A 13,658-nucleotide genomic window follows, 5' to 3' on the forward strand; every position below is an offset into this window, starting at 1 on the left:
AATCCGCACACACAGAAAGGAAATGTCCATATTTAAGGACATAAACATAGTCCTAAACACATCAGAAATACAGAAGAAACAGAGTCTATTGAATAGGCACTTAGTAAAGATAACTGAGAATAGAAATGTGGGTCCAGACACTACGGCACATCTCAACCCATGATTTGATCTTTCAAGAGGCAATATTTTTCTTGGCTAATAAGAAAATGAAGAAAAAAATTTCAAAAACTAGACATCTAGAGGAAATATAAAATATAATTTTTAAAAAGGCCTCTAATTTCTCCCTCTTGTATTTTAAAAATGAATCAATATTAAAATATTGGAAAACCTGATTAGGCAATAAAGAATCAAAGAGGCAAAGAATCCCATCTACAAGTGAAAAACTTACAAAAATTACTGCTTGATTAAAGCACAGATGAAGTTGCAAAAAAAAAAGGGTGGGGTTGACTTGCAAGATCCTCCTCCTTCCAAAAAATTCTTGGAAAATACCAAGAATGAGTCTTCAGTAAGTAAAGGAAACCATCCCAAAGAGTAATGGGAATCTCCCCTCCAAAAGAAATTTGTTAAATACAGTAATTCTTTAGATTTCCTGATGCATGTTGTTAAAGGTTTCAAGAGGATGCTGATTATTTTTTTAAGATCTATAAAAATAAAGGAAACACATGTATAAATAAGTAATACTATGAAATTAGAAAATATTACATGGAAAGCATGAATCTAGATGGAACTGTTACAGATTCCCAATGTTCCCCCACACTGGGATACTGCACATCACAAGGCCTCCTTAGAATCAAATAAGATAAAAGAACTGAGAAAAATATTTTAAAAATACAAAGCATGTTTAAAGTTGTAAAATCAATATACAATTAAACATACTACATAAACCTAATAGAAAATGTAGAATATTCACATCAATGAACAAAAATCAGGCTGATCTCAGCCTTTTCCTTAACAACAAGCTCCAGAGGACAATATAGTAAAGAGATCATTGTAGACAAGCCAAATGGAATGGGCAGTAGAATACACAGATGCACCCAGGAAACCAGCAGTCCTAAAGCAGATCAAGAACGATACAATTTATGATAAAGATATCTAAAGAATATTATAGCTATTTTGAGAAGCAAACAAAATTCAGATTTCAGGGTATGGGTGAGAAGACTACTATTTGAAAATTATATAGCCAGTTATATGTGTTTCGAGTTAAAAGAAAAGAATTCTAGAACTGGAAGTACATCAGCTACATACCTCCCCCTTTATCAACATACCACAATTCACATTTTAGCAAATATAGAGATTAATCAAAATAATCCAAAGCAAGTGTGCAGGTGTATAAACAATGTGACAGCGAGCTGTATTTACATAATTAGTGTTAATTTGTTTATAAAAATAGAGTAAATTCCCCAAACAAAAGAGAAGTAACATTCTAAAATTATTATAATAATCTGAGTATAAACTGATTAAAATATCTGAGAAGTGAGATGTACTTTTGTACGTGGGGTTAAAATAAAAGCATAAAGCTATATCATCAAATGCTGCTTTATTCTTGACATAGATTGGGGGGAAAAAATGGCTCACATAACATTTGTTCATTTTAAGGATAATTGCCAGAATGAAAGAAAACAGAAAGCATACTTTCCAAATTGTAAGACATTTTCCACAAAGCAAAAATTCAGCAAACTCTCACACAAGAAAACAAAACTAAAAGTCAAAACTATTTGATTATCTCACACAAAAAGGTAATAAATATAAACAGATAAAATTTCCCTACTAAAGACCAACTCCATCAAAACTGGCTTTCAAACACAGAAAAATTAACAATAAAATACAGAAAACGATGTCTGAGGTACACGGGAACAAACCTCCACAACAAAGTAATGAATTAAATGCATGAGTTGATTCAGAAACTGTTTTAATTATCTCAATTTATTAATTTCATTAATAAATATTCTTATTAAGTGCCTATCAGTGCCAGGTACCATGCAAAGGATCAGAGAGAGAGAGAGAGACAGAGACAGAGAGAGAAAGAAAGAAAGACACCATTCCTGTTCTAAAAGCTACAGACCCTAAGGGGAAAATGTAAGAAAATCAGTATATGCACAGGAAGTGAAGACAGAAAGGCACACTTTCTGTCAAGGATAAACAGCCTTGAATTTAATCTTGAGGAACACATGGGGTGCATAGCAGTATGGGAAGAAAAAAAAAAAAAGGCCCTGCTTCTTGTCTTTGACAACTTTGAGAAGTTGTCAGTGGAGACGGAAGTAAGATAAGTGACGAGGACTTGAGAGGGAAGCAGAGGCCAGATGAGAAAGGGCCTTGAACCTGTACTGGGAGTTCAATTTTTGTCCTAAAGGCAACGGAAATTAGAATTACATCACACAGAGACCATTCAAGATGGGTGAGGGAGACAGAAAAGACAGAAGATCACAGCCTGAAGGCTAGTCAACAGGATACTTCAATCAGGGGAACAGGGTATGAACAAAGGTGGAGGTAGAAGGCAGGAGAGTATCAAAGCACACCAGCATGAGACAGGTAGAACCAGGGAGTAGAGAAAATGCCATCAATACTGAATAAAATGAACAGTTACACAGGAAAACATTTTATTAGGTACTCAAATTCAATATCAAAACATTTTATTAGATATGAAAACTGCAATATTCAAAAACGTAGCTGTCTAGGCACCTGATAAATTCCAAGAGGTTATGATTTTACTTTGCTTAAGATCTTGCAACTGTCTAATCTCTTTTTAAAGAAAACTGAATTACATTACTCCTCACATTTAATGAGATAACATCCAGCAACCTTCACAAATCCTCAAATTAGAAGCATAAAATACTACACATAATAGGTGTAGTATTCCAAGCTTCCATTTCTGGCTGAAAACTAGTGCATCAGATCTCTCCAATTTTGGTACCAGCCACAATGAACTGGCTGTACTTTCTGTGCATTTTTTACAAAAAGAAAAAAATTCACTTCTAGAGAATTTCTGCCTAAGTAACCAGAGAGAAATAGCAAAGCCTCAGTGAGAGCCCACTACCTGATTTTCACCGTCCCAGAAACTTAGAGGATTTATTTGCCTAAGCTCAACTAGAAAGTGTTGTACACCTGTAGGTCAACTCACAACGGGCCTTGCTGTCAAGCTCACTCAATAAATGTCCAAGGTCTGAAGCTTCAATCCAGGCGCTTCCCCCTTCTAACCTGCTTAGTGTCACAAGTTCATGAAACACTAGGTGTCACTCTGTAACAGCTACCATGCCATATATCCAAGCAGAAAACAAGTGACAGAAATTTTACCAGAAAGCAAGTATTTGTACCACTCTCTTCTAAATGTACATTTAAAAAAAATTAATCTGTTCAAATTGTGTTGAAACATTTAATTTTAATCATTAAATGATTAAAGAGAAAATTAAGGAGAAAATAAAAGCTCTTTATGTCTTCTCTGTTTTTCTAACAAAACAGTATGCTCAAGCTTTACTGTGAATTTTCCATATAGTTAGCCTTGATATGGTTTCCACCATCTGCCCTTAAAGGATTCTTGGAAGCACTTGCTAGTGCTGCCTTCTACAGGACCTCCTCTTGAGGGTGTCATATACCAACAAGTCAATGGCATGTTACATGACAGGGGCCAGTAAGCCAGGAAGCTTAGGGCAGCTGTGCTGCAACAGATAATCACAAGAATGTAATTTCAGACTTCCACAACATCTTGTCTCCAGTTTCCCTTCCCCAAAAGTGAACTGAGTAATTCAGTACATCCTGTTGGGTCAATACCAAGTTTCTCACCTCTAAAGTCTGGATGCATAAGGAAGACTGCAGTATTGAAAGATAATTTGTTCATCGAAAATGGCTCTTTTTAACTTAGACACTTGAATTCAAATTTAAATTACTAACATGCTGAAATAAGATAATCAATTTTTAACCATGAAAAATGCATTCAAAGAACCTCCAGCTAAGACTAGACATTTCTATTCTGTTTTTCATCTTCCAGTTTGTAGAGATCACAAACATTCCATAATCAAAAGCAGATACCAGATATAAAAGATTCAAGCCCTGGGCTTTAGTATTTCCCCAGCACCTAGTACAGGGTGCAGCAGTGAAAAGTGACAACAGAACTAATTCACCACAACAGCAACATGAGATAACTAGGAAAGGTCCCAACTGGCCACACAGTTGGCCTTCTACTGTGATCTCTGCAGATGAGGCTTGAGAAGTATCTTTGGGCAGGTCACATTAAGCTATAATAATGCTATTACTTAGGGTTATTCCCAAAATAATTCAATCTCAACATAAACCACAGTATGACCAACATTATGAGGAAGGTCAGAACAATTACACACCTCCATTATTATTTAAAGTAGTTACAATGCATTACATCCATATCATAAAGGTAACACAATATTCTGATCATGATCATCAGTGGCATTTTCCTTGCCAAGTAGAACTTAGAATGGCTGTGCGATAGGAAGGGGGTTGTCTGCGTTGGCTCAATTCCTTTTCAAATATTCTCCAGAAAATCCAAATTGATATTAGCTTTTTCCCTACTGCAATAAATCATTTAAAATTATGATTTACAATTATGATAGTGAACCAAGAGCTGCATTCAAAATTTCATTTGTTCTTTGGAAAGAAAAGAAAGATCCACTGAAGCATCAAAATATTTGAAATCTTCAATAAGAACTTAAAAGTGTAAGGGTCTGAGAAGAATCTGCTTTTCTTGTTCATTTTATTGTTCTTGTCCCTCCTCCACTCAATAATAGTAAAGTGGTCTTTATGGAAAAAAGAAATGACAAGCAGTAACAGCCTAGAGTAAAAGGAAGTTCTTTACCTTGGTATGGGCAGGAGGGAGGAGTGCGGAGGACTGCTCAAGCAAAGGAAAGCAGGAGCTATGGAAATGATTGTTAAAATAAGATTCCACTGCCCTGCTATGTATTAATAGCTTGTATGAAAGGGCACCAGCATTTTCTTTGTAGAAAGAAAGAAAAGGGACTCTTAATTCTGTAGGACACCTGGCCTGAATGTGTTGGTTGGGGCTTGGACCAAGCATTTTCATCAAAACTCCACAGGAGCTTCTAATTTGTTTTCCTTTTCAAACAGTTGGAAATAATATACAGTTCCAACAAAGAAAGAAGCAACGACGAGGAAGGGAATAAGACAGGGAAATATGTATCTCAGAATTGTTTGTAATCCTATTGTGTTCCTAATTCTAGTTTTTCATCAAGCAATTTACTATTAATATCTGAAGTAAAACAGTGCTACTAAATATTAAAAGTTAGTAATAACTTTTGTATAGGAAATAAATCAACATTAAATTACTGGATGGCATAGATAAAGCAAGCGCACATAAAGTAAAATCCAGTCATTTGTTTTACCCACTTTTGTATAACTCCAGGCATGGCACTGGATCCAGTTGTGCTACTATTATTAAGAAAGTCATTAAAAGTCCTGTGTCCCTACTTTAAGGAAAAGAATTAGAAGCTAAACTCACAATCTATACAAGCTCACTCAGAGCAACAAAGAACAAGGGACCCATGTTGAATTCCACTAAGTAAGATAGAATTCCCACTACAGACCTGGATTCACCACTGGTCAAATTATGACTCCCCCAACAAAGCTATACCCAGCAAGACTGCAGGCACATGAGCCTTACTGTCCAATCCATCATTACCACCACACTGCAGGGGGGAAAGGGAGTTAGCACATGGGAAGCCTGGAGTAAATCTCAAACAATCCAATTGATATCTTTAATATCAAAGGAACAAACAAACACTGGTGTCTACAGTATTATTATTTTCCTTCTTCTGTATGCCCATAAGAAGCCCAGCTGTCATTGGCACTCACACTTGCTGTGTAGATCACCTGCTGTAATTTGCCTTTAACCTCAATGCTTACCAAACCAGACTCTTCCTCTACCAAAGGAGGAGAAAATAAGAAACACCATGCATCATTCTGAAATGACACTAAATATTTTTTTAAGCTTGGCATGAAGAGGATAGATGGAGAGAAGTGGAAGGTATGGTAGGAAGATGAAATACTAAGTAACTTGATTGGCCATAATTAAATATTATTTTCATCTTAAAGCAAGCATGAAAACAGTAGATGAAATTGTGCATAGCTTTTCAGTTTTGCAATTATAGAAAACCACCTTGGATACATGTGCCTCCAGTTTATGGAGGTAAATGCTCATTCCCCTCAGCCAAGCATACTCCAGTAATAACAGGAAGCCCACAGAAACTATTCAGTAATACCCTAACCCCTATAGTTCCCTGCCCTGCAAGGACACAGATATATAGGATGCTGAAGATATAACAAAGAGGAATGGTCTTTCAAAATAACAGAGCTCTTAATGGAAGACTCTAGAACTTCTTTGTCCAGCACGGTAACCTCTAGTCACATGTGGCTATTTCAAATGTAAATCAAGTAAAATTATTAACAGTAAAAATTAAGTCCTTCAGTTGCACTAGCTTCATTTTGGGCAATCAATTCCCCATCAATTCCTCATGAGGTGATTACCTAACTGGACAATGAGATGAAGAATACTCCCATCACTGTGGCAAAGCAACCGAGAAGATTAGATGTTTAAAGGCTAATCAGAGGCAAATCAATTTAAAATTTAAAACCAAATAAAACTAGTCAGTTCATTTGATACTTGTTTCTTATCTTTTTTATCTAGAAAGTTCTAGGTGAGGAAACATAATTTTTTTAACATAAAAGTACCAAATAACTCCACAAGAGGGAAGCTGAGAATTTAAGAGACTTCAATCCAACAACAAATATTACCAAGTGCAAATCACTGTGGGGAATACAAAGGATTGTACACAATGGCTGCCAGCTTCAGGAACTGTATAGTCTCATTAAGAAGCTAAGACATTAAAAAAAAAAAAAAAGAAAAAGAAAAGGAGCTAAGACATGGCCACATTAAAGGATAAATAAGAACATCCAGGTATTATCAATGGTAACACATTATGACATTGTTATACAAGTTCACAGGAAGGATGAGCACTTTTAGAGGGAGTTGCCAGAAGAAACTGGTGAGTCTGAACAGAGTCTGAAATAGGCCAGTTGGGGAGAAGAGCAAAGGGCAGTCTCAAAAAGAAGGTTGCATAAACCAAGAGACGAAGTGAAATTATGCAAAAAGGGGCAAAGGGGCAAAGCAGCCTGAGCCTGACAGACAACTTCCACAGAGTCACAACAGCAGCAAAATGTGAAGGAAAGTGATACAGGGACCTAAGGAAAGGACTTTCAGTATTAGACCATCTAGGCCCTGCTTTACAGATTATAAAGAACCCATTAAGGTTTCTAGGAAGGATAATGACAAGAATAAATATAGGGTTTAAACTGGGGAATAATTCAGACAAAATTTAGAATAAGGAATAATAGAAATCAATTGTCCTGTTTATCCATGATGTCTAACTCTGAGATATGGAAAACAACTGAGTAAGTAGCCAGATATATGTAGCTTTTGAAATTAAACAACTTCTATGTGTGGAAGAGTAAAGAAATTCTGTGCTATCAAATTCTAGAATCTTTCTTAACCATATATGTGTACCTCCAAACTGTTCTATTTCTCTATTCAAAGGGAATGGCATACAACATGACAGATGTCTCTGTATTAACTATATTTTCTATATTAATACTCTAACATCTGAGGCATCACTTACCTGGGAAGAATGGCCTCTACCAAAGTTAACTAAGTCCTAGAGACAGAGCCCAAGAGCATGCTTTTGATATGCCAATCAACCAATCCCAAAACCCTAAGTCCACCTCCTTTTATGGGCTCTCATACTCTGAGACACTATGTCCCTTCCCTACTCACTCAGAGGCCAGATACTCAACAACCAGGTGCCATCCTACAACCCAGAGGCTGCTGAAATTATTTAAATTATTCAATTCTACACCTATTTAGCTTATCTACCTTGCCTTGGCCATTCCCTCTTGCAAAGTTACAATAAAGGCACCTGCCCTCAGTTCTTTTCTCTCTTTGCCTGCTGAATTCACTTTGGTGCTCCTTCAGGTGTCCCTGTGTGGCATGCCATGCCCTGTTTTAAGAGAACTGTATGATTAAAACTTCTCCCTTCTTGACAATTATTATCATCTCTGTGTATCTTATTATACCTGATTAAAACAAATATTGGGTACCATTAAAATAACCTCTTGAGAGTTGAATCCAGAAGGTTCTCCAAGTCAAATGAATTCTTTGACCCTGAAGCCCATTACCTGGTATCTTATAATTTCAACCCAACCTTCCTTATTACTATGCAGGTACTACTTCAAGGGCCACCAACAAAATCATACTTCTGAAAAGGTCATTCAGAATTTTCTCACTCAGCAGGTCTTTCCTAGAGTTCTGATGTAAATTCATTCCTACCAGTGGACTCTTCAGCTTATCATGAAATGTTAACATATGGTTCATGAGGACAAAAGGTTCTGCCTATCTTGCTCACTGCTGTAGCTGCAGCACCTAGACTTGTGCCCACCACAGTAGAACTCAGCAGACTGTGTCTAAAGAATGACTGAATGAACTATACGACAATGAGTACATGTTGATATAGATGGTAGAATGCAGCTTGAAAGGCAGGACAATATCCAGGCTCTTAAGTGGTAGACAGTATAGCAGCAAGTTAAGAATATGGGTTCTAGAATCAGACAAGAGATTAACTCCCTGCTCTACCATTTGCCAAAAATGCAGTGTTAGACAGACCACAAATCCACCCAATCTTTTGTCCATAAAAATAGGTTAAAATGGAACCTACTTCAGAAGGAAAGGATTAAACAGGATGGCCTATATGAAACATTTACAGAATGCTCAAGATAGCAATATAGGGGTCCCACACCATCAACCCTACCCCTCCATCGAAACATACAATAATAAATAAAATTTAAAAAGAGTCAACACCATAGTGAAAAGTGTGATAAACACCTCCATGAATCAACAATAATAGAAACCCAAGGTAGTACACATATTTGAAGCAAAGACAGCTAGATGGAAGGTCAACCTCCAAAGGATACATGTGCTCCTACTGGAGGTAAAGGCAGATGGAAAAGTCCGCTCACTGCCTGAAACTGTGACCTGGACTAGATTGGCAGCCTTGATTACACATCACTTTGTCAAAACACTGAAATACCTCCAGAAGCTTGCAACATCCAAAAACTACTATTTCTGCTTTCCAAAGGTTCTCTTTCAATTTGCCCCTGTCTAACAAAGGTAGGCGGCAGCTCTCTTCACATACTCTTCTTCCATGCCTTCTTAATTTCCATACTTCTCTACTTTCTTACAGTTCATTTCCTACTTAGAATATTCCTACACAGTATCCCTTTTGTAATGATACATCTTAATAAAATAATTCTACCTCTTCTAAAATAAGCCTTTCCCAATTATTTACATACATATTGATAAGTAGTCGACTCCTCTGGAGCCCTCACAAACCACCTCTTTATGTGGCATTAATGCAGAAAGCAAGAGACCCAGAATGAAACATATATCTGAAGTTCTGTCTTCCAGGTGTTCTATCCTATTGGTTATGCTTTCTATGGAGTTCTTAATTTGTTTATTGTTTCCTTCATTTCAAGGATTTCTGTTTGGTTTTTTTTCAATATCTCTAACTCTTTATTGAAATGATCTTTTGCTTCCTGAATTTGCTCTGTTAACTGTCGATTGGTGCTATCATTCAATGCCTGCATTTGCTCTTTCATCTCATCATTCAATGCCTGCATTTGCTCTTTCATCTCATCATTTGCTTCCCTTATCATTTTAATTATGTACATTCTGAACTCCCTTTCTGTCATTTCTTCTGCCATGCTGTCGTTGGAATTTATTGATGTAACATCTAGATTTGTTTGGGGCATTTTCTTCCCTTGTTTTCTCATATTGTTCACGAATCAGTGGGTCATTAAGAAATTGCAGATTTCCTCTATCGACTTATAATGTCCCTGAAGATTGCTAGTATATCCCCTCTTATCCTTCAGTAGCCTGAAGTCTTGGAGGAAGTTGATAATGCGGAGCTCCACGAAGAAGCTGCCTCTCTAGGGGTGGTGACCCTCAGGTGGGGTATATTCCCTGCTAGTGGGCAGAGGTGCCTCCACTTGTTGACCGATGGTCATCCAATGGGGAACTAGGCTGCAGGCTGAGGCAAGTCCTGTTTGTGCCTGTGTCTCTGGTTTTACAGTCCTTTGTGGGAAAACCTCCCCCGGCAGGGAAGACTCACTCAGTGGGGACGTCTCGTTGGTCAGTTCCCCTCCTAGAGGTTCCCCTCAATCTACAACTACCGCCTGGGCTGGGCTGTCTTCCTCTGCAATGTTCCCAGGGGCCTGGACCTACCTCCTGGGCCTGGGAGCCTCACCCTTCACAGGCGAGTCTCCTTAGGCTGCCTCTCCCAGAGAATCTGCCCGCAGTCCTGGAAACTTCGCTCCGCCCCTAGGCATGTCTCTGTGCAGCTTTTCCAGCAAGAAGCCACCTAGCTCCTGGGACCCTGCTCTGCTCCTAATCGCCTGGCTATGCGGCCCCTCCTCTGAGCCGCCACCTGGAGCCAGAATGAAACATAAAAAGAACAACCTCACTTCTAAAGTCAGAGACAGAGAATAGAGCATAACATATTCATTTGTATTTACTACACAAAATGAAACCTTTATGAAGTTTTGAATGATACATATTTGTTCTATTATATAGGCAACTAATTCTGTGTAAAAATTAATGTATCACTAATAACATCCTTCCTACTATAGAATTTTTGGACATGAAGGGAGGTATTGAAACTTCTATGGGGGGTTTAAGACTAGGATCCATGAAGGACTTTTCTGTTGTAGGACAGCTAGTCCTGAGATCAATATATATCATTCTTGAGACATTAGAGAAACTAATGAGGGGCTAAAAAATTAGCAGAGGAAGAGAACAAAGAAGGAAGAGTGAGAGAGATGAAACATGAGCCACAATGTGACATGAGATCAACAAGCAAAGAAAAAAAATGGAGGGTGCCAGGGAGTTAATGCCAATATCAGCACTAGGATCTCCAGATGTCTGTGCCCCCCAGGCCCCACCCCAGACTAAGTCTTGGGTACTGAACCTGAAATGATATCAATAAACCGGGACCCTCAAAGGGAGCTAAAGTGATCCCAATCAAGACCAGTCCCAGATTCCTGGCCAAAGAAAAGAAAATCCATCTGGAAGAAACCAGGATTTATAAATATTGGTTCTGTGTCCAATTAATATTGATCTCAAAGTCAAATGTCACAAAATATGCAAGAAAAGAAATCACTCTGAGTGAGAGACAACTGAAATAGCCAACAGGTTTTAACCTTTAGGGACTTTACATATTGTAATTGTCAGATATAAAATATGAAATATTATACAATAAACATTTAAGAAAATTTTTAAAATGTCTAAAAAAGAACAAGGATCAAGAGGTTATCAAAAGTAATCAGTTACATAAGAATACCAACTCAAAAACATGTGAAAATATGAAAAAAAAATCACTGAAATTTACAGCTCAATAGCTGGGTTAAGCAGTAGGTTAGACCTAAATGAAGAGAGCTAGTGAACTGGAAGAAAGAATTGAAGAGATTTCCCAGAATGCAACACAAGAGATTTGGGGGAAGAGAAAATAAAAGCAATCTTAAGAGATAGAAAGGATAGATCAAGAAGTTTAAGTAAGAATCCTAGAAAGTACAGACAAGTATCAGCATCTGAGAAGATAATAGCCAAGAATTGTATAGGCTTTTTTTTTTTTCCTTGTCACATTCCCTCAGTCAAATAGTATGACAACTATTTACATAGCATTTATATTATATTAAGTATTATAAGTCATCCTGAGATGATTTAAAGTATACTGAAGTATACTGAAGTAGGTTATATGTAAATACTATGCCACTGTCAGTCAACAATAAAATTCCATGGAGTGATTGCCTCCAGAGGTAAGGAAGAATGACAACAAGGAGGACCACCTGAGTAGCTTCTAGTCCATCAAATGGAGAAGGGTAGGGTATCAACAGTACAGACTTTGTTAGCACACTCTAAAACTCACGTATGTATTACCCATTACAGAAATAAAATAACTGAAATTAAAATAAGAGTTCAAACAAATGATGGTCGGCATATTCATATTTAAGTGGTAGACTTAATTAAAGTTCCTCTTAAAAATAACTCCTCTACAGAGGGTTCATTCACAGAGGGTAACCACAGGAAACACAATAACCACTATAAAATATACTATGAATTAATGTCTTCTACTTTAGGGAAGGAGTACATCTCTCACAGGAGTAAGAGGAGAACCACGTTATTGAGCACCAATCATGAGCCAAGTCCTGAGTGGCAAGTTCCCATATCTTGCTTTATTTCATAAACACAGTCAGTCACTCACCATGCTCCCATTGAAAGCTTTCTTTCCCTGGTATTCCCTTCCAGTCAGCTCTGCAGCAAGTGCACATTTGGCCTGTGCTCCACAGTCAAAAAAGTTTATCTTGTCACACCAACCTAAATACTTCTAACCATGAGTAATTTCTACACAATCAACAATTAACTTTCAGAATTTATAGTTCAGTTCTGAGGGTAGCTATTCAGGTACCCATAATCTGGCAATTACCTAACACATCGGGCAAGAAAGATTTTAAGCTTAATACAGCAAAGCCTGCAGCTAAACATTGTTCCAGCTTTTAAGAGAATATTATCAACATACAGATATTCAGATACGAATAAAGATCACAACCTTACTAGTAGTCAAAAAATACACATTAGAAACAATGAGTTCTGCATATATTAAAAGACAAATCATCTCTAGCATAGGAAATTTATATGACTTAGATATGTTTATATGATCTTCATGTTGGAAAGAAGTTCAGCACTATTACTATTTAAAATGTGCATACTGTTGTTTGTTTATTTATGGTACTGTTAGGGATGGAACCCAAGGCTTTGGAAATGCTAGGCAACTAGTCTACCACTAAACTACATCCCCATCCTTAAAATATACATACTTAATTATTTCATCTAATAATTTCACTTATAGGTACCTATGCAGGAAAAAAATCTCCCAAATTTTTAAAAAATAAAATCACAAGAACATTCTTTGCTACATGGTTTGTAAAAGTGGGAGAAAGGAAGGAAGGAAGGAAGGAAGGGAGGGAGGGAGGGACAGATGAACACATTTATCCATAGCCATTTATTTCTATTTGTCTTCAAGGGAAATTAAAAATCTAAAACACCGTATCTTTTATAAAAATCTTGAAAGTTGAAAGAATTAACCAAAACTTACTTCAAAAAGAAAGAGGATGGAGTCCAGCTCCTCCCTTTGTGACTTATTATTCCCTGAAATATTAAAAGAAAACAGTTATCATGATAACATTTAAACTTTAGGTTACTACATAGTATGTTAAAAAAACACCTTAAAACATTTAAGCATCAATAAACATTCATTTATACAAAAATACCTAGAGGCAACATGAGGCAAAAATAAGAAATGCAGTTGACAACTGAGTCAGAACAGAGCTGCCCCTTGCTAGACATTTTGATACAGATTCTATGTTCCTCAACCTGTAGCAGGTAATTCATTCATCTCTCAACTAGTTATTATCAGCTCAAATTGTGGTTGAATGACAGCAAAAACAAAGAGTTCTAGCTTGGTAACAGAAACAGGCACAGAGAAAGAAACATCTATAAAAAGTGGTATATCTCTTTG

At 37.0% G+C, this 13,658-nt stretch overlaps 1 protein-coding gene across 1 annotated transcript in view; it reads right to left on the reverse strand.

The window, feature by feature from the left end:
- The window catches only part of Ralgapa2 (Ral GTPase activating protein catalytic subunit alpha 2), a 302,869-nt gene that overhangs the window by 261,884 nt on the left and 27,327 nt on the right, over nucleotides 1-13,658 (reverse strand). Inside the window, 1 exon segment of the mRNA XM_047542031.1 lies at nucleotides 13,236-13,288. Coding sequence (XP_047397987.1) covers nucleotides 13,236-13,288 — 53 coding nt within the window.

This window comes from Sciurus carolinensis, chromosome 2 (assembly GCF_902686445.1).
Source record: "Sciurus carolinensis chromosome 2, mSciCar1.2, whole genome shotgun sequence".
In the NCBI taxonomy this organism is placed as follows: domain Eukaryota; kingdom Metazoa; phylum Chordata; class Mammalia; order Rodentia; family Sciuridae; genus Sciurus; species Sciurus carolinensis.